Below are 21,560 nucleotides of genomic sequence, written 5' to 3'. Positions count from 1 at the left end.
TTTATATTGCATATAATTATTTGTTATATATTGAGGTGTATACATATATGTGTATGTACATACATGCTCACTCATATGTATGCTTTTTTAGGTTTTTACTTTAAATTAACTAACAATATTAAAGTAGGGCACTTTGAAATAGTAAGATATAAAGTTTCACTTCAATAAAATAATTCTGACAATTCTGCTTCTTGTATACTTTAAAAGTGTTTTTCTTGACATTTTTCTGAATACATAGAGTATATGTATTCTATGTATATATGTAGAGTATATATTGACATATTTATAAGATATATATATATACACATATACACATATTGCTACAAGTGTATATGCATGAAATAATAGTCATTTACATTTAAGGACTATTTAAAACTCCTTTTTGTACCTATGGAGAATACTATCAAATATCTTTTGATGGGTATTGAGTTTGCCTTTGTAAATTTATTCATTTATTTGTTTGATCATTTATTTGTGATTATGTAATTATCAACTGTTCTGGAAAACTTCAATCTATTTAGAAAATGTTTTTCGTCCTTTCTCTCTCTCTCCCCTCCTTCCTTCCTGTCTTCTTTTTTTTCTTGGATCTTTTAGCTTGATCAAATTAGAAAAGCAAGGTTTACTCATAGATCTAATCCCAGTAGCAATTAATTTGGGAACTCTGAGCTGTACACCCTTTCCTACCTAGTAGGAAAGTAGGTAGTTTGTACCTCTCTAGGTAATGTGTAGGCTCCACCACACCTCTTTGAGGCTTATCACATAGATGCTCAATTCAGTGCAAATATTCTATACCCTCTTGGCTTAGTCTACTGCAGCTCAGAACTCTTGTGCTCAAGAGAATGGCCAGCATTCTCCTCCTCAGTAGATGGGATTACAAGCTTGTGCCACCAAACCTAGAAAAAAAAGTTAACACTTTGCTTAATAAAAAGACAAAGCTTATTTTCTTTAAAGTTTCATTTTTTAAATTGAATCAATTTAGGTAATCTGTGCAAATTTTGTAAAATGGCCTGAAAGTCATATGTAGAAGCTATTTTGTGGGTAAAATTTGTAGGAATTGTTTATGATTTTTAAAATTTTATGCATTTTAATATTTTTACTCTACATTGGAGGGAGATTGGAGTTGCCACCATTTGTCCATGTTTTCCTGGGCAGCGACAAAGCAGTCCCAACAAAGAGGACAAAGAACACAATCCTTAAGGGATGGTTGATGATCTCCATTTAATCTCTGATATTAAATATCCAAATGTAATGAGACTGGGTAATTATTCCAATTAAGAGATGAGGTAGATATGTAAACAAAATTTGTTATGGTTAGTAGGAAAATATATGATCCTGACAGTTTTCTAGAAGTGAAAGAACAAGAATGCTTGTTGGCCAATAACAAATGATGGATTGATTGTAACTTACAAAAGCCAAGGTTTAAAAACATTCTTGACTTTTAGAGTAGTTCATATTTTCTCTTCTAGTTTTTCCCAAGACTGAGTCAGTTCCATTATGATTTTTTGACCTCCCCAACACCATGTCCATAGTAAACAAATGGTAAAATGTTTGAGTCTTGCCCAACTGTCTAGGGGATCCTGAAATCATTTAACATTTTTGAGCCTCGGTTTCCTCATTTGTCCATCTTACAGGGTAGTTGTGAGGTTCAAAAGAAAAAGAAAAATAAGCCACTTTGCAAACTCTGAAACACTGCTTAAATATCAGCTATTACTACTGCTAGTACTACAAGTGAAGGAGAGAATAGTGAATAAACGTTTATGTAGAATTAACTGTGGGCCAGACATCATGCTAAGCATAACAAAAATTGTCTAATTTTTATCCTCACAACAACCTTAGAAGGTAGGCGCTATTATTATCCCCGTTTTATAATCAAGAAAACTGAGGCAAATAGAGGTTAAGAGACTTGTCCAGAATCATACAGCTAGTAAATTTCTTAGACTAGATTTGATCTCAGGTCTTGACTTAAGGTCCAGTACTACATCCACTGTCACCTAGCTGCTTCTTACTACTAATAGCCTACAATTTTTCTACACATTTGCAAAGTTCTTTGCATATATTATCCCATTTGATTCTCAAAGCACATCTTTGAGGTAAGTGCTCTTATTGCCCCCATTTTTTTGAATGAGGAGCTTGAGAGATTAAATAAGCTGTTCAGTGTCACATAGTCAATAAGTATCTGATGGGGGAATTGAACTCGGGTCTTCCTAATTCAGGCCTAATACTCTATCCACTGTGCCACCAAGTAGCCTATTATTATCATTACCACAGCTCTTCCTTCTCCTTTTCCTCTGTCTCCTCGTTCTTCTCCTCTTTACTACTACTACTACTACTACTAATACTACTACTACTACGCTGCTTCTGCTACTACTACTTATGCTGCTTCACCTTTCCGTCTCCTCTGCATTAGACATGGTTGAGTTCTAAGTCTAATTAGCTGTTACTGATTTTTTAATATTTTAATTCACTTTTCATAGGCGAGCTAGGCGGCAAGATGTAAAATATGGGGACCCCATTACTCAATGCTGGGATGTAGAAGACAGTAAGTTTTTATATTTATTCATTAATCATTTTTTTTGTGGTTTTCTCCCTTTAAAACCTGAGCATGCATTTTCTATTCATTTTTATCCTGAAACATAGAAAATCAGTTTTTTCAATATACTTTTACATAATACTGCACAGTAATATGTTTTACACAAAATACATTCCTAAAAATATAGTAATGAACTATTGAAGGGCAAATCACTCATGAAATGTACTCACAGAGCTAAGTTTATAAAGATATTAGATATTAGGTCTTTGTAACTTATTTTAAAAGGAGATATTCCAGTGAATCACTTTGCCTTTGCAAATTATTTAGTAATCATTCTTTCTTAATTTTTTTCTGTATTTAATTTTTCTCTATCTGCTTTTCTTATATTGTGCCAATTTGCACTTAAAAAATTTGAAGTTTTGTTGTTAAACAAAATTAGATGTACTCCCCAAACTAACAAGACTGAGCAAACTTAAAGGAGGAACCAAAAGGGCAAAAAAAAAGCTTCGTACAAAGTCTTAGAAACATGGCTTCAGAGGCTCTGATAGCTCATGTTCTATCATTCGGTTCACATTTTTCAAACATATATGATATACGCAGCACTTCCAGCAGTGTTTTGAGGGTTATGAGTTCCTGCTTTCTCAGCTCTAAACCAACGTATGCTTATATGGATGTTACAAACCCTTCAGCTGAATGTTGAACTTATTTAGTCAGAGAGGGAAGTTAAAAAATAATCCAAAGGATGTCACAAGGTGAATATAATTAATTCAGATTAGTGAACATGTACTAAACATTTCCTATGTATTTTCTGCTAGGTGCTGAGTATATACAAAGATGAAAAGCAATAATGTATGTTCTACTTTGAAGCAGTTACACTTTAATGATTTATGAGACGCATATACAGATAATTATAATACATACTAAATATGATTAAGCGAATAGGAGAGATTCATGGGAGTGGTATATGAATTTGGAGGAAGGAACAATAATTTCTAGCCAGAGAAATCAGATAAGGCTTCATGGAGGTGATGGCACCTAAGTTGGGCCTTTAAGGCAAAAAGTTTTTAGTATATGAGGCACGGGAAAAACTATCCCAGTCATGCACATGGAGGAAAGGGGGATCAGCATGTACCAAAAGTGACATCCAATGAAAAAAACAGTATCTCAAGAGGAAAGAGATGGTCATTAGAGTGCAAAAGAGCAGATGTGTCAAGAAGAATGAAGTCTGAGAAGAAACCATTGAGTGGTGCAATTGCCATCACTGGTAACCTTGGAGAGAGCAGTTTCTATAGAGTGATAGGGAGAGAAGCAGGATTGCAGTGGAATGTGGAAGTAACTTTATGATGAAGAAATGGAAACAGAAGGCAGGAAACATTTTTTCCCCCTAGAAGCTAGGCACCCAAGAGGAGACAGGAGACAGCACAGTAACTTGAGGGAGAAAAGCCATTCTGAATTCATAACTGCAACTTTTGTTATCTTAAGTCCCCAAGCAAAATTTTACAATAAAATGTAGTGATGATGTATTTTCCTTAAAGGGAAATAGTTTAAGTGTTTTGCTGTACAAAATGTTATTTTTTCATATCTGAGAAAGAAAAAGTTCACTTAAATTATGTTTAAATCAAGTATATTAATTTATAGTTTATCCTAGTTTAATATCAAATGCAATTTTATACCATTATAAGCTAGGAAGAAATCAGATAGTCTGTCTGTATGCAGATGCTGTGTTTAAGATAAACATATAGCAAGAGGAATATCATTGAGAACAGAGTTAAATTCTGGGTTATCTTTAAATCAAAATGTGTATGTATGCTACAATACTAGTTACACTGACTGAATTAAGGAAGGGAATTTGGTCAAGCAACTGATCATTTCAGGCAAACAATTAGTCTGACAGAATTTTCCACTCAACAAAATGTTCCATTAAGCTGAATGAGTTGATGAAATAAATTTAATTTAATCTTTCCTTGCATCCTTGAGTTTGCATTGTGACAACCAAAACAGATCATTAGAATATTTCTTCACTTCATCATAATTAGTGTAATCCTTTTGATGTCATCACATCCTATTCCCACAGGGATACGATGATGACTGTATTAAATGTCCTCATGTTTTTGATGATCTTTCGCTTTTCCATCATAAATGGCATCAAGAGACTCAAGAAACATTTTTTTGTAACTGTAGAAAATGTAGAATATGATATTTTGTTGACTGTGACAGACCACAGCTTTCAAATAGAAGACATTCATTGGGAGCTGGAAAAGGAGTAATTTATGGGTACATATTATAGACTTGAAAACAACAATAAATTGATGAAGAAGAAAAGAAATTCATTGCAAGAAATAACCCAATGGATTTTGTACATATCCTTAAGGATTTCTTAATAATTCTGTGTGCTGAATGTTCTTGTCCATTCTTAGTTCCTTAGCCATCTGCCTAATGTTCTAAGTAGGCTGCTCTGCTGAAGAGATATCTGAAAATTTTACTCAAAAAATATATGTACATATTCAGGCTCATCTGACCCTGTAGTAGTCATTTTCTGTTTGATCAAAGGTGAGCTCTAGATCTGAGATCACACATGAGACACAGGCTTTGGCTAGTTGGGAATGAATGTATTACAGATGGTACAACTGATTTAAGAGAATAAGGTGTCTTCTACACCACTCAGAAACTTTCCCATTAACTGCTTCCTGCACGTGCACTTACAACAGAGAGTCTTGAAAAATACTTCCACTTCTTTTTTCTTCCGAAAATTAAAATAGAAAGATGGGTAAGAAGGTAAGGCTCATTTTCTGAGTATTGGAACACATATGTGGTTTTACATATTTCTGTCTAATGATAATTTTTTTTTCTAAGAAAACAATGAAAGCTCTTCCATATCTTTAAGTTGTAAACATTATGAATTATTTTGATAGCTTTTATCATTAAACCACATTCATGTTTCTCTCTTTAAACATTTAGCATATTTTCAGCTAGGTGTTAGAGAGTAGGACCTGGAGTCAGGAAGACCTGGCTTCCAACATGGCCTTGAACACTTGCTATCTGTGTGACCCTGAGCAAATCACTTAACATCTTTCTGTCTCATTTCCTCACCTGTAAAATGCAGATGATAATAGTGTCTACATTTTCAAGTCCTTATGAGCATAAAATGAGATGATAATATTTATAATGTGTTATGCAAACCTTAAGAGATCTAAATAAATACTAGCTGTTACTATTATTATCCCCCCAGGACTGACTAGGAAGATAAAAGGCTACTGGTATGAGTTATTTTTCTTTTTGCTCACGTTAGGGGAAAATAATAAAGTTTTTTTTTAAGTTTTACCTAACTCAGGGAAGAAAGTTCATTTTTCAAGTACAGGAACTCTTTCTGTTTTGACTACATTTTAAAAATTATTTCCTTTTAAGTGTTCAAATAACAGGAATTCTTTTAATTTAATTTCTTTTAATTTTAATTTCTTTAATTAATCTTTCCCTCCCACTACTGTCCTGTCCTGCCTCCCTTTTTTAAATCCTTGAATAGATATCTATGTAGTTCAGCAAAACAAATTTCCATGTTAACCATGTCTGAAAAATGTATCTATTACATTTTAAGTTCATCATTTGGCATGTTTCGTCTTCATTCTTTTGTGCCTGTGGTTTATCACTGCACCGATAAGAATTCTAAAGTCTTTCTGTGTAGTTTTTCTCAATAAGATTATTGACAACATTTTATTTTAAATATGTATTCACTTGGTAAAAAAAAATGTTTGAAAATACTGGCATAGAATTTAAATTTTTTTTTTAAATCAGTCCATTACAGAGTTGATACTAAACAAAATGTGAAGTTCCCTTTAATAATATAGTATGATTCTTTCCCTCACAGCATCTGTTCTAAATCAGTCCATTTTCCCATTGCTTTAAAAATCAGGTCGAGGTTAATCTCCTATACCATGTTTGCTTTCCAGGCATTAGTCATGAAACTGCTGATGAAAAGGTGATTTTTGGCATTGAATTTAATTCAACCTTTCTGGAATGTATTCCTAAATCCCAGCAAGCATCTATTAAGTGGTATATCCAGCGATCTGGAGAAGAGCATCGAGAGGAGGTAAGTTATAATCACAAAGGAAAGGAATAATCATCCTGAGCAAAATATCATCAGAATATTTTTTTAAATCTCCAAGATACAGGTTATTGCTATATGGAAAATATGTTGCTTTTAGCATCATATGGTATTCTAATTTCTTTGGAGGTAAGAAAATTTGTTTTATGACTAACGGTGAAAATTTTATATTGGTTTCAAAATTAAAATGGGCTTATTCCATTATTTTGATCAAATACTCTGACAAGCAAATGGAATTTAAAAGTAAGCATTTCGTAGAGAACCTTTTACCTTTTTGCATTTCCATAGATTCTTCAAGGCAGTGTCTCTACCTGTTTTCAAGGCCAAAAATAATAATGAAAAAGCAGTGTTTTTGGTTTTTTTTCTAAATTAGATAGTCTTCAGATTATAGGAAAAAGCACAACCAAAGTGTAGAATGACCAGAAACATGCACCCTTGATAAAACAGTCACCACCACAACCCACACTATCCCAACTTTACCCTCCTCCCTCCAATGAAAACAATAAAACTGACATATATGTGATATGGATGCATTCTGACATTTGTTATAAGAAGAAATTACCGGAATCAAATGCAAAATAAACATGATCTTTGCTTCCTTTGCCTCATTGTATTTAGAACTTCTCTATCACTGAATATAGCATATAATTTTGCAAGGCTTCCTTCACAAAGAGTTGTTAAGCATTTTGAACTCTTTGGAATGGTCACTTTGCAGAAGGCTTAAATAGCAACATACACATATCTGCAACTCAGCGTATTTAAAACTGAACTCTATCTTTCTTCCACAATCCTCCCCTCCAGTATCTCAGGGTCATTACCTCAGCATGATTATAGACTTCTCCCTCACCCCACAGAACCAATCACTTGCCAAATCTTGCCATTTCTACCTTTACAGAATCTTTTGCGTCTGATTCCCTCTCCATTCATATATCTAGCATCTTAGTTCAGGCCCTCATCACCTTGTGCTTAGCTTATTTCATCAGCCTCCTAATAGGCCTCCCAGCCTTAAGTCTCCCATTTCAGTCCATCCTTTACTATTGCCAAATTAAATTTCATTCAGAGCAAATCTGACCCTATGACTCTCCTATTCAGTCAACTAGTGATTTTGCCTTTAGAATAAAATAAATATTCCATCTTTAGGATTTTAAAGGCTTGCAACAGCTGGCCTCATTGTACCTTTCAACCTTCTGGGTCCTCTCCCTGCAAATATGGCAGTCCTGCAAAACTGACTTCCTCCATTCCTCATTCACAGCACTTCATCTTTTATCTCTGAGCTTTCAAACCAGTCATTCCCCATTCTTGGCATATACTCCTGCCTCAGTTCTAGCTAATAGAGTCACTCTCTTTCTTTAAAACAGAGCTAAAACACTCCCTTCTGCATGAAACCTTTCCTGATCCCCAGTTACCTAGGGCCATTCCTCCTAAGCTTCCTTGTATTTAACTGCTTTTTATGTATGTGTGTGTGTATACATATATATGCCTATATGTATATGAATGTATATACATATACATGCATATCTATTTATGTTTGTGTATACATATATGTGTACATATACATATATACCTTATACATATATTGAAATGTAAACACATTACTAGTAGGGGGTCACTTCATTCTTTGTACTTTTGTCCCTGGTATCTAGCATAGTGACTGAGCAAGTCTACTTGCTATTAGGCTGTTGTCAAAAATTTGTCATTTGATTGATTGGGTTGCATAGGCCACAGCATATTACCAATGATGTCTTATCTGAAAGAATTTGCATAAAAAATAACATCAAGAGAATATATGATTAGAAAAGGTAGCATAGCAAGGACCAGGAATAACAGATAGATATACTCATCTATTGTACTGCTATGTATGAAATGGTAATTACCTAGAGAAAGGACTCTATCCCATTGAGTAGAGAGGAGAAATTAGGCCAAAATGGCACAGCATCATAGGCATGGTTAATAGCTTCACTTTTGGAAAGCATCCTTACAGGAGAGCATGAATCTACTGTCTCTGCATATGTTTAATCCTGCAGAATTCTGAAATACTGAAGTTCAGATTGGTCAATTAGCAGAGAAATGTACCTAAGTTTTTGAAGGGATTAGAGTTCCATTGATGACCCCACTTCTCTAATTTAAAGTAATTATATTTGTTTTGTAACAGCACTTTAAAATTTACTACAACAGTTTAAAAAAAAAAACTAGGTGTAAAAAAGACCTGAGCAACCATTAAAATCAAAGAGAGCTCAGTTAAGTTCGACAGGAAATATGTTCCAATTGGAGAGATTTAAACAGGCTTTGAGAAGCTCATATAAAAAGTAGAATCTAGTTCAGAGCTAGGGAGAAATTATGAGGGGGTGGCAGTGGAGAGAAAAGAGTAGGGACATCCAGAGTTGAGCTGTAAAGAATAGGAAACCCAAAGGCAGCAGGAAAGAAGAAAGTAGAACTGAGCTGTGGCAGCAAATGGCAACACTGAGTAGAGTAGTTGGCCCTGTTGGCATCTGTGTCATGCCATTAGTTAGCCTTATTTCCTCAAGGATAGAGGGAAGTTCCAAGCAAAGGTTTGCCCATTCTCCAACTTCCCCTCCAGGTGTCTGTCAATAAACGATGTAATATACTCTCATGACTCTTGACCTAAATGATTCTGGTAACCTGAATTTTGCTTTAATCTCAAAGGAACTTAGAGTTAACTACAGACAAATAGAAACAGGGATTAAGGTCGAGTTGTTAAAACATGGATTCACAGAGAGATTTTGAATGTACTCCTTTTCGTTTATTATAAATTTCCTGTAACAGCAGCAGAAGGAGCTATGTGGATCCTTAGGCACCTAGGCTGAGAATGAGCTAATTATTGCAACAAAAGTGTTAAAATATTAAAGATCATCTCTTAGTACATCTGGAAAGTTCATCAGAATATTTAAAATTGAAGTTTTCTTAATGAGTTATATATTATCAACTTTATCAGGAATTAGTATCATAACTTTCCCATATATTAATAATATAAGCATGAATTTTGTTCTACTAATATACATGAAGATTTTCCTTTTTATAATATTAGCCCCTGGTATATTTAAAATGACAGGATAAATTCTGCTACCAATATCCCACCTTTATTGACCCTACTTTGCCTCCATATACTGCTTTTTGGGATTTCCTGGGATTAACAGAGCTCTTTTTGAATTGTTCACAGCACCATACTAAATGCAGATACAGGAAACACAAAAGGAAGCCATTCTATTCAATAGGAAAAATGGAATTTGTCTAAAGATACTAATGTGAACGCACAGTGAACTTGTTTTAAAGAACTCATTATCATTAATGTGTGCACTCCTCAAATATAGCACCATCCATGGTGAAGTGAGTCCTTCACCTTTTAGTATAACAGATATTTACTGACTGATTGCCATGTGCAAGGCAGTGCCAGGGGTGTACAGATGAAAAGTACGTTATCTCTTCTCTCAGGGAGAATGCAGGCTAGGAGGAAGGAAAGAGTATTTCTCAAAGAGTAATACTCAAATAATAGGCAATACAGGGAAAGCTATAATCAATCAGAAGTACAATCACATAGCTATAGTGGTTAAGAGAGATTGTGTCATGTAGGAAGATCATGAAAGGCTTAACAACTGGAAGTGGAATTTGGAGAGGGGTTTTGTTATTTAATATGGGCAAACTATTTACATCCCCTACATGGGCATTACCTCCTTCTAAATGCATACCTGAGAAGACCAGCCTAAAAAGGCCAAGGTCTCCCATTTCATCTTGGGCCATCTCCAGTCATCCTGATGCATTGATGAATATCTGGTCACTGGACCCATATGACTCAGGAGGACAAAGTGAGGTTGGTGACCTTGCACAGCCCTCTTTCACTCAAAACAAGGTCAAGTGCAAGTTATGTCATCATTTCTCTGATGTCATGATCTTCTTTTAAAATGAGGGAAGAACACAGACTTTGAGTAGACCAAGCTGGCTGAGTGGAGACCCAGCTAGCTGAGTAACCCAGCTCATCCTCTCCCTTCTGGGTCCCTATCCCCTTCCTTTGGGGCTTTGGGTTTTACTGGCTAGATGTCTTTTTTTTTTCCTTCCTTCCTTCCTTCCTTCCTTCCTTCCTTCCTTCCTTCCTTCCTTCTTTTTCATTCCCAGAACCTTAAACCCAGTGCACTCTGAAGTCCATGGACTGGACAACAATAGGTCCCTGCCCAAGCTCCACTTAATGCCTGACTTAAAGTGATTATCACTAGTAACAGTGTCTGTTGATTTAGTTATTTTTATTTTGTTTATTAAAAGGGCCATTCCCTTAGTACTTATTAAAGAGGCCTATTCACTCAATGGGTGTTACCTTCCTCTAAGTTGAGTACCGGAAAAGGCCAGTCTAAGAAAGCCAAGGTCTACCACTGCATCCTGGGCCATCTCCAGTCACCCTGATGAATATCTGGTCACTGGACCCAGATGGCTCAGGAGGAGAAAGTGAGGTTGATGACCTAGCACAGCCCTCCCTCACTCAAAACAAAGTCAAGTGCAAGTCATGTCATCATTTCTCTGATGTGATGGTCTTCTTCGAAAATGAAGGATGAACACAGACAGACAGGATTTGGACAAGTAAAGATGGAATTTCTAAAAGAAGGGATAGCACAAGTAAAGGCTTGAAATTGTAAAATCAAGAGACATATAGAAAGAGTCAGAGAAAAACAGCTTAGTTTCAAAAGTTTCATAGTAACTTTATTAGATATTTTAAAAGAAAAGCACTTTACAGAATAGAGATGAATAGTTTTCCTGTTCAGCAGTATTTGGATATTTCATGTACCAACACTCTCCTGTTTCACAGTATATGTTACTTTTATTTTGCATTTAAGTTCAGAACAGATTTTTTTAAATGAAAAAGAAAGAAAATCAAGGGGAATGTTCAGAAATACCAAATAATCCTATTTGGCCAAGAGACACAGTTAGGCATAAAACAAGAAACATAGGTTGGAGGCAATGCATGGAGGACTCTGAGTGCCAGGCTAAAGAATCAGAATTAATCTGGTAAGCAATTAGACAGCATTGATGTTTTTAAGTAGATTTCTTTATTAGGAAGATAAATCAATCTTCTTTGGATAGCTTGACAGGAGAGGTTGTAGAGAGAGAGCCTTGTTGAGAGTCTTTTACCATTCTCCAGAGGGGACATGATAAGAATCAAAATTAGAATAGTGATCATGGGAATGAGAGGAATATGGGACATATATGAACAATATTAAAAAGTATTATCCAGACTTGGTGAGTGATGAATATCAGGGATGAGAGTCAACATTCCAAACCACTAAAAATGAGGGTGCTATTAATAAAAATAGCAAAGTAAAAAAGAGGAGCTAGTTTTGAAGATGAAGAATTTGACTTGGAACATGTTGAGCTTGAGGAGCCTGTAGGGCATCAAGTCAGAGATTTCTAATAGGAAATCTGAAAGATGCAACTGGATATTAGGAGAGAAGTTGAGCTTGGAGACAGCTATTTGAGTTATTTTAATGGAATCGAAGTCAAAGATAACATCATCAAAGGAGAAAATAATAAGAAAGAAGAGACGCTAAGGACAGAAGTTTTGAGAATGCCTCTACTTAGGCAGTAGAGAGTACTCCAATTATGCCAAGGAGAAACCAGTTTCAACAGTAACAGAGTTGGTCAGGATCTTAACATTCATCTAATCCAAACTTCTCTAAATACCTCAGTCCCCTCTTTCATATCCTGAACAAGTGGGCATCAATATTGTCAAATGGGAAGAGAGTTCTAGGTTGATGAAAATTGAGAAGAGGATTTGGAGTCTTGGGAAATCTTTGCCAACCTTCAGTGTGATGGAAATCAAAAATCATGTTTTGTGTAAGTTCACATGCATGTATATCATGGGTACATACAGATATCTCTCTCTCAGATTTTACCAAAAGATGTACTAGGTCAAAGACTTCTGAACTTAAAAAATTGATTTTATTTTAGTTATGTGGTTTTATAGTTATCTTACTTTTAAAGGAGAGAAAAGCAAATTGGTTTTAAGTTTATCTGTTAATATAGAAATGTAAACTTTCAGTTTAAGTAAAATTTCTTATTAAAATTTATTTTTTATTTTAAAAAGTCTTTGTAAAAATTAATGTCCCTTGTGTACTTTGCCTACTTATTAACATTTTTAAAATTACAAATTCATGTTATTCTTTTCCTTTTCTTGTCCATAAATTAACTGATTATCTTCCATCTTTTTGGGGGGAGGAATTTGTATTAATATAAAGGCTTTATTAATACAAATTTCTTTTATTTTTTTAAAGTCTGTTTGTAGTGATCTTTTAAAAATCACTCCACACAGTGATGATGGCATCATGTTCTGTAAATTTGAATGCAATTTCAACCGTGTTTTTTTATGTCGTTGCATTTTCAAATACCAGAGCTGTAATGTTTCTGCAGATCATTTATACACAGTGATGCTTTGTCTGGGAGCTGCAATACTGTTTCCTAAGGGTAGAAAAAGGGCAAAATCCAGACTAGATTAGAAGCATTTGGCCCAGCAGGACATACTCTCCTCCTTGCTCAGAAGGTCACAGTTCAGAATCTGACTTCCACTCAGAATGGTTTCTGGGAGGGGACAGGATCTCCTGTAGCACAGAAGCTGTCACCAGCCTGTCCTGCTGCCAGTGGGAGGATGCTTCCTTACTGAGTCATTTCATAGTCTGGTGCAATTAAGTTCATGAGTCAGTTCTCTAGTGACGTGTTTTTGATGCTGAATATTATAATTGATGATGTTTATGCTTCTAACTGGTGGGTTAGTCAGCTGGTCCCAAGTGTCTCCTCCCTCCCCCAGACTTTTGTGAACTGGGGATAAAAACTACTCCAAATGCATCATTTGCCCTTCAAGTATAATGTGGATATGTTTCCTGTAGTTGGTCATAAGTTCCTATGTTTAATATCGTCATCATCATCATCATTTCTGTTACTTCTTTCAGTTATAAAATGGACAAAGCATATGATCCTAAATTCATAGGATTTAAAATATCTTGAAATATTTCCCTTCTTTACTAATTTTTTTCATTGTGACACTTTTCTAAATCATCCTTATCCACTCATGTAAAAAACTTTATGAGTATCTTTTTCAGTATACACCCATATATAATTTCATCTGTTCTTCAATGTTTGAAAAATTTAAAATACTATAGATATTTAATAGAAATACATGGGAATACAACAGTTCCATGTATCTGTCTCCATTTTATTTTCATTCTTCAGTTAGCTAGCTCTCTTCTGTTTAATTCAATTTTTTTTCTGGCACTTTTTCATGTGTTAGTTAATGAAAGTAGATGTCCTTTAAAGGTACAATCTCTTGTAAGACAGGTGTGATATTTTAAGTGTGAGAGAACTGACAAATGAGTTATCTGTGGCGGAATTACCATTAGTCAGCCATTAACATGAACAGAAGTTGCTGACCTTTACCTGATGTCCTGGCACTTACATATCCTCTCCTCTGTCTTCCCATTTAAAAAAAAAATTACCTTTCACTGGAGATCTACATTTAATAATTTGAAATATATCATATTCTCTTTACTCACATTAGGTAAATGGATATACCATGCTTTATTCAAGCCTGATTTTGATTTGTAAGTCTCAGCAATTTTTACTTATCACTTCTAAAGTGGAGAAAATTCCATGAGTTTAAATCATTGACCAAAGATTGCATTATCTATTTGCAGAGGAGCTGCATTTTCTAAATTGACTGTGCTGACATTTCACTGGAGAAATACAGTGTGCATAATGCATCCTATTTCACTGCAGCATAAAAGCAGCACGTGACACAAGAATGGAGACTAGGCAAATGTTAATCAACTACCTAATTCCTGGCCTCACAGATTGCCTGCCTCCAAATTGCTAAAATCTTGCGATAATCTAATTTATCCATTGAGAATGCATCCTGTTGGAGCTGCTATTCCATTGTAATGCATAGTTTTGAAAGTTACGTAAAGAATAAAGCCACATCTAACATCAGTGAAATGATTTGTGTGACCTAAATAGCAAATCCAGAAAGCCTGAAATTTAATAAAATGTGTTTTACATCTGCAGGTCAGAAACTAAAGGACAAATTAAGCATTCAAGAGCAAAAGGTTAAAGATCTAGTACCAAGTAATGAAATGCCAGGTGTTTATGAAACTTTCTGTCCTGTGGGGACAAAAATATAGAGGAAAGGCAGGAAAACGACTAAACCTGTGAGTAAAACAACATAAACAGGATGCAAAAAGAGAACAGGAAAAAAATAGTAATGAAGTGTTGTGTAATGTGTATGGAATCAGTCATAATTTCCTTCTGTCAAGATTAAAAAAAAAAACACACCAAAGATTGGTAAACAGAGGTGTAATGGCTTCAGTACATTGGCAAATGTGACTTAGGAAAGCCATTATTAAGAATCTTAGTCATTAAAAGCAAAAGTCAATATGAATTAGAATAATACATTTAGGGTGCTTAGTTTCTCTGATAACCCTTGTCAATTGACAAAAATGACAATTTTGGAACATCCTCCATTCCCCATCCCCAAGCTATATGGCAGTACTTATTGTTGTTAATAATGTTGTTAATAATATTTGTTGTTAATGTTGTTAATAATAATTCACTCCTTTTTTTTTCCCAAAAAGGTTTGACCACTGAACTCTTCAAATATACGATGTGTTATACAAAAAAGAGGGGTAGCCATCATGTTAGAGAATTAGTCTTAATGAGATACTTCTTAATGGTCTTTATGCCATATAGAACTTCATCTGCTCAGTAGGAATCATAGTACTTCCCTTACCTATACCACAAGTTTCTTAGGAAAATTCAATGATAAGTTGTGTGTAAAAATACATTATAAGCTACAAAATATTACAGTAATGTACTGTAACAATAATAGAAATCTGACGATGATGATGGTGGTGGTGGTGGTGGTGATGGTAGTGGTAGTGAAAGAAGAAGATAAGTGAATCATCCAAGGGTAAAAAGGGAATTAAGAATAGATTCTAGATTGGGAAATTACTCTGATTTAACCTTACTCCAAAAAGGGGGGAAAAATGTCAAGCCTGTGACTTTGCTAAAGGGAAGCATTTCTAAAGTGTTTAAAATGTGGCATTAATTTTGCTTTATAGTTGACCAGCATATCATATTGAATTGAGAGTCAGAAAGCACTGAGTTTTAAGTTCTACTTCTCGTACTGATGGGCTGAGACTTTGCAAATCATTCAGTCTCTCAGTACTCTCAGCAACTTTGTGAACCCAAAAGTTGTAGAAAAGTTGCTGATCTGCATTGGTTTGCTGGGAGCCCATTACAAGAATAAAATCACAGATCCTACTTAAAAACAATATTTTGACCTTAATAACCTAACATGTATTTAATGTATGCTCCTAAAGAGGGGGGGCTATCTCACTTGTGTATTGATAGTCAGTCCTCCAATTGCCTGTCAAAGCTTGGAAGACAGTATATGAAGGTTCTTTCATACATGCTGGTTGATAGATAGATTGATTAATTGCTTGATTGTAACGCCCCAGATGCCCCCAAGGTTTCAAGTTGAACAAAGAGTCCAGGGTGGGTATTTTAGTAAGCAGTTCTTTTTCTTCAAAACAAAACAAAATCTTTAATTTTTCTTTCAAACAATAAAGATTTATTTTCTCTCCTTACCACTTTCTTGTCACTTTCTTTGGAAATAAACATACAAATGATCAAGCAAACAAAACTTTGCAAACACATATATATAGCTAACAAAATAAATTCCCCTGTTGGCCATGTCTGAAAATCTATCCTTTATTCCTCATCTGTAATCCATTACACCTCTTTATCAGGAGAAGGCTAGTAAAGTGTTTTCTCATTTGTCCTCTGGAATCATGGTTGGTCATTGCACTAACCAGAATTGTTAGGTCTTTCCAAATGATTTGTCTTTTCCACATTGCTGTAATTGTACAGCTTGTTTTCCAGGTTGGGTTTAATTGTTGATCCTGTGCAATTCCTTCTCTGGAGTCAGTTCATATAAGCCTTCCAAGTTTCTCTGAAACTCTACTTTTCATCATTTCTTATAGCATAATGTATTCCATTATATTCATATACCATAATTTATTCAGCCATTCCCCATTTAAAGGAAACTCCTTTAGTATCCAGATCTTTGCTACTACTAAAAGGAGCTGCTATAAATATTTGTGTATATGCAGACATTTTTCATCTTTCTTTGATTCCTCTGGAGAAGAGATCTAATAGTAATATCACTGGGGTCAAAGGTATGTAAAGCTTTGTGAATTTGGGGGCATAATTCCAAATTTAATAGTTTCACTTCAGACATTCATGTTTTTGATATAAATTATGTAGTAATAATATCTCATAATAATAGAGTATGTGAACATCATAACCACCCTGTGAAGTCGGTGGTAAAAGTATGATTCCGCACATTTTACTTTTGAGGAAATTACTCAATGAGCATAAATAGCTTGCCAGATCTCATCGTCAGTGTCAGCTTCAGGACTGGATAGCAGGTCTGTGTGGTGCTCTTTTCTTTCATCACACATGAGTTCTCCATATAATGTACAAGAGGGCAACATAAGGCAGGTTGTGGGGTTTGTTCACACCATGAGAAGCAAAGCCAAGAATGGAGGTATTCTTCTACCTTGCCTATCTGTGGGAAAGCACACTGTCAGAGTTTCTTCTTTCCTGTATATTCCCCCCTCTTTTCAGTGGCAGAGGAAATATCCTGCATATTTTTTTTTTCACATGAAGATACAGAGCACAGTCCACTCACTGAGAGTAAATTTGATTTAGTTATCTTTCTCCCTCCTGGATTTCCATCATCTAAGTGTGGTAGAGGGGTAGACATATAAACTGGGAAAGCTTCTCGTTTGGGAAAGCTTCTCGTTTTGGGGTGGCTGTTGTTCTCCCTGAAAGTGAGGCACTTGACACTGCATGGATTAAACAGAACCCTTGTATCTATAAACACTCCACCAGTTCTACAAAAGATAGGTTCATACCAGATACTAGTCATACCAGATTGTGGACCAGTCAAGTTTGATCGTTTTAAATGCCTTTCAATATTATATCTTCAAAGAGAATCTTAACAACGGAGGTACTTTTGTCTACTGTGCTTTCTCACATGTGAACTCTGATTACCATGTCATATTATACATCGGTATGGCAAATATTTCCACAAACTGCATATTTTAAAGCATCACATACACCACAGTATCAAAGTGCATTCCCAAATAAAGAGGGAAATTCAACTTAAAATGTAGCTACCCTTCCAACTGTGGTTCTCCTCAGTTACGAACCTTTGCTTTCAAAGAGCTGTATGGACCTTTGTCCTTGGCATCCCACTTGACATTTAACAAGTCACTCTGTTACAGCTTCCACATACTCACATACTGTTTTGATCATTTATCTGGTTGTCTTTTATCTAGAAAGAAGTGTTCGTGTCTTTCAGGAAAAAAAACAAAAACTTCCATCACACTGTTCATGTGGGTACTTTCATAAGAGCCCATTCTTATTTAACCAATGGTTATTGATTTCACAGTCCAGTTATGGAATTCAGATAGAAGCCTGTGCACCAGGAATTGTTTATTGAATCAATTATTCTACCAAGCAGGTCAATGGGAGAGTTTGTGTTTTTCCTTCATTTTTTTCACTGGGTTCTATAAAACTGAAAGACAAACTACTGCGTTTCAATCCTGTGGTTAGACTTAATAAGATGCAAATGTGAATGGTTCTCAATAAGGTTTGAGTGGGGCCTGGCTTTTTTTTTTTTTTTTGATAGGACACAAAATAGCCTGTGTGATGACAGACGTAAAGGGAAGAGATCTTGCAGGTTCACTGGAGTATAAATATGTAACATGTTTTCTTTTGCTTGTAGCCCCCTCTGTTTTTAATTTATTGCCTCCATTTTCCAATTCTGCAGCTGAAACCTGATGAAAGGGTCATCAAAACTGAATACGGGCTGCTGATTCGCAGCTTGCAGAAGAAGGACTCTGGGATGTACTACTGCAAAGCACAGGAGCACACATTCATCCACACCATAGTGAAGCTGACGTTGAATGTCATAGAGAATGAGCAAATGGAAAGTACTCAGAAAGCGGAACAGGAGGAGGGACGGGGCAAGGATCTGCTGGCTGAGTCCAGGCTGAGGTATAAAGACTACATGCAGATCCTCAGCAGCCCCAATTTCAGCCTGGACCAGTACTGCGAACAGATGTGGCACCGGGAAAAACGGAAGCAGAGAAACAAAGGAGGTGCTAAATGGAAGCACGTGCAGGAGATGAAGAAGAAGCGAAATCGGCGACACCACAGGGACCCTGAGCAGCTTTCTAGAGCTGTGGCCACGTAGTCCTCTTCCCTGCAGAAAGCAGCCACGCTCCTGCCTGCAAAAGAGAAAGACTGTTCTATCCTTCAGCTCTGTGCATAGCCTCTCCTCAAGGAGATTTGCTAATGCACAATAACAGTAATCTGGATGAGGCTGTAATGGCAAATACAGGTGCCCAAGGGGAATTTAATAATTCAAAACCATTTTGTTCGGAACTGACATGATACATTCAAGAGTCCAGAATCCCTGATGAAATTGGGAATTTCTTTTTTTCCCTAAATTCCCCACCCCCAGTTTGTTTCATTTAATTTTATCCTAAAGATAAGTGAGCTAAGTCCAGTTGAATCGTTAGCATATTTATAGTGGTTCATTTTCCTTGGATATCCTTTTAAGATGTTGGTTTACTGTGCATTAGTGCTGTACTGTTGTGAACAATTCATTCCACTCTTGAGCTAGCTGTGTCATGGTGGTGAGTGGAATGATTGCACAGCACACAACAATTCACATTGTCAATGAGAGCTTTCCAGTGAGTCAGGCACTGTTGGAGCATATGTTAGGGATTTAGGGAGGTGCATTAATTTTTCCAGGACATGAAGGTTCCATTTAGTGCAGCGGAGCTCTGATTTACTAAAGGGCATAAATATACTTCCCAGGATTCCTAGCTCTTCACAGAGAAGAGCCAGGAAGATATGTGATTTTATAACATATGTTTATATATATAGGGACAGAATAGTTGAGGAACTGTCAGGATACAAGGTGCTAGCTATTTAATAAAATAAGAGAATGAATGTGAAGTATCAGATAAAAGAAAAAATATTAAATTATCTCCAATGCTCTAATGTGTAGGCATACAAATGGGATTTGCAAGCCGACAGAGAAAAATAGAACCATAAATTTTTGGCTTCAGGGAATATCCATTTCCCCATTAAAAAAAGAACAATCACAAATTAAATGGGAGAAATGTAATGTAGCTTTATTCACTAGGGCATGAGTAGTTGCCAATTTGCAATCCATCTGTTAAAATGAAATCTAAAGTAAAACAAATTGCCAGCATGATACTGAAGAGTACATCTTTTAGGTGATTATGGGAAGGATGAACACACATTTTTAGTAACAAAAAATGGGATTCTGGTGTATACTTTCCTCCATTCCTCTAAAAATTTACTATACTCTGCTCATTATTTCCACTTATTGCAACATTTTTCCTTCTTTCCCTTCTTTAGGTTAGGTTATATTTAAAAATAGGCAAATAGGAAGAGTTTAAAAGATAATAATGGAGGGTGAGTGAAATATTTGGTGGTTGGCAGAACCAGCGCACAAAATAATAACAAACGGAAAGGGTTAAAATAACTCTTTGACTTTTTTTTTCTTTTATAGTGGCCTTTTGTGTTTAGAATTATGTGTTGCAATTCAAGCAGAATTGTCCTAATTCTTGTTTTAATATAAATAAGATGTCCATGTGTAGATAAGTAAAATTATAAATAATTTTGAGATGAGCATATTTTAATGTTTTCAATAGCATACTTTTAAATTCTCCTTTTTACTTTCCTTTTTAAATATGTATATATGCACATGTCTTTTTGTGCAGGATGTACTTTTTCTTCTCCTAATTCACAACCACCCTTAGCCAGCCTTTCTCTGTTTTGCTTTTTCACGCCTTTTTGAGTGTGAAATGAAAAATTAGCCACTTCCTTCCATGGAAGAAGGTTTTGAATGAGTACACAAGTGACAGACTTTCCTTTCTCATGCATTTGACACATCTCAAGAGGAAGCCTGTGGGAAAGCTCTATGGTTGGAGGACAATTTCGTGAGGACTCGAAACTAGAGTCTATAATTTTGGCTCTATTCTCAGGAAATTTCCTCTATCCCACCCTCATTTCTCTCCTTGTTGAGCTATCTCATATTTACTATGCCTTTGTATGAGATCATATATTTTGATACATATCCTCACATATTTGTGGATATGTTCAATGTAGCCTAAGTTTTTTTTAGCAAAACTCAGAAAAAGAAGAAAACCAAAATCAATTATCCTTTATAGTTAAAAAAAAAAGAATGAAGGCAATCACTTCAAAGAATTGCTGTTAATTAATTTCATAAGATTTTTGTAATTGATGAATTTTTGGGTTGAAATTTTCATGAGTCAAGAGCAAACATGATAAAAAATTTAATTTTTTTGGATACACCAACATAGTTTATTGACAGCAGCAATTAAAATTGTAGATGGCTATGAGAAATATATCTTTAAATATTAATGTTAAATAAATCCAATTCATAATTTTAAAAAATATTTGGCTTTATTCAGAAAGAAAAGCTATCTCAATCCTTAAAATCACTGAATCTTTCTTTAGTTATGGTTTAGTTAAGTGTTCATAAGGATTTTCTCAAGATGACCAGAATGAGAAATGGTACATAAGAATATAAAGAATAAAAAGGTTTCAAATGTGTTCATTTCTGGTGGCTAGTCAAAATACACTGGAAGTGTGATTAGTAAAATATAAATGCCACATAATATATAAACATTTAACTCATTGTCGAAACTTTCAGGCTAATGAGATGATCTATCAAAGAATACTGAATTTAGCTAATACTAGTTGAGCTCAATCATAATAACATGTATATATGTAATATATTTGTGTGTGCATATA

General features: G+C 35.2%; 1 protein-coding gene across 1 annotated transcript in view; it reads left to right on the top strand.

Moving 5' to 3' along the window:
* SEMA3D (semaphorin 3D) overlaps positions 1–20,965 on the top strand; it is a 244,030-nt gene extending 223,065 nt beyond the window's left edge. The window contains exons 16-18 of the mRNA XM_072653228.1: positions 2,475–2,539; positions 6,475–6,614; positions 18,514–20,965. Of these exons, the coding sequence (XP_072509329.1) occupies positions 2,475–2,539; positions 6,475–6,614; positions 18,514–18,939 (631 nt within the window). The 3' untranslated portion in view covers positions 18,940–20,965. The remainder of the gene's footprint in view (positions 1–2,474; positions 2,540–6,474; positions 6,615–18,513) is intronic.
* The last annotated feature ends 595 nt before the right edge of the window (positions 20,966–21,560 follow it).

This window comes from Notamacropus eugenii, chromosome 3 (assembly GCF_028372415.1).
Source record: "Notamacropus eugenii isolate mMacEug1 chromosome 3, mMacEug1.pri_v2, whole genome shotgun sequence".
Taxonomy (NCBI): domain Eukaryota; kingdom Metazoa; phylum Chordata; class Mammalia; order Diprotodontia; family Macropodidae; genus Notamacropus; species Notamacropus eugenii.
This window is presented reverse-complemented; position numbering and strand designations above follow the sequence as displayed.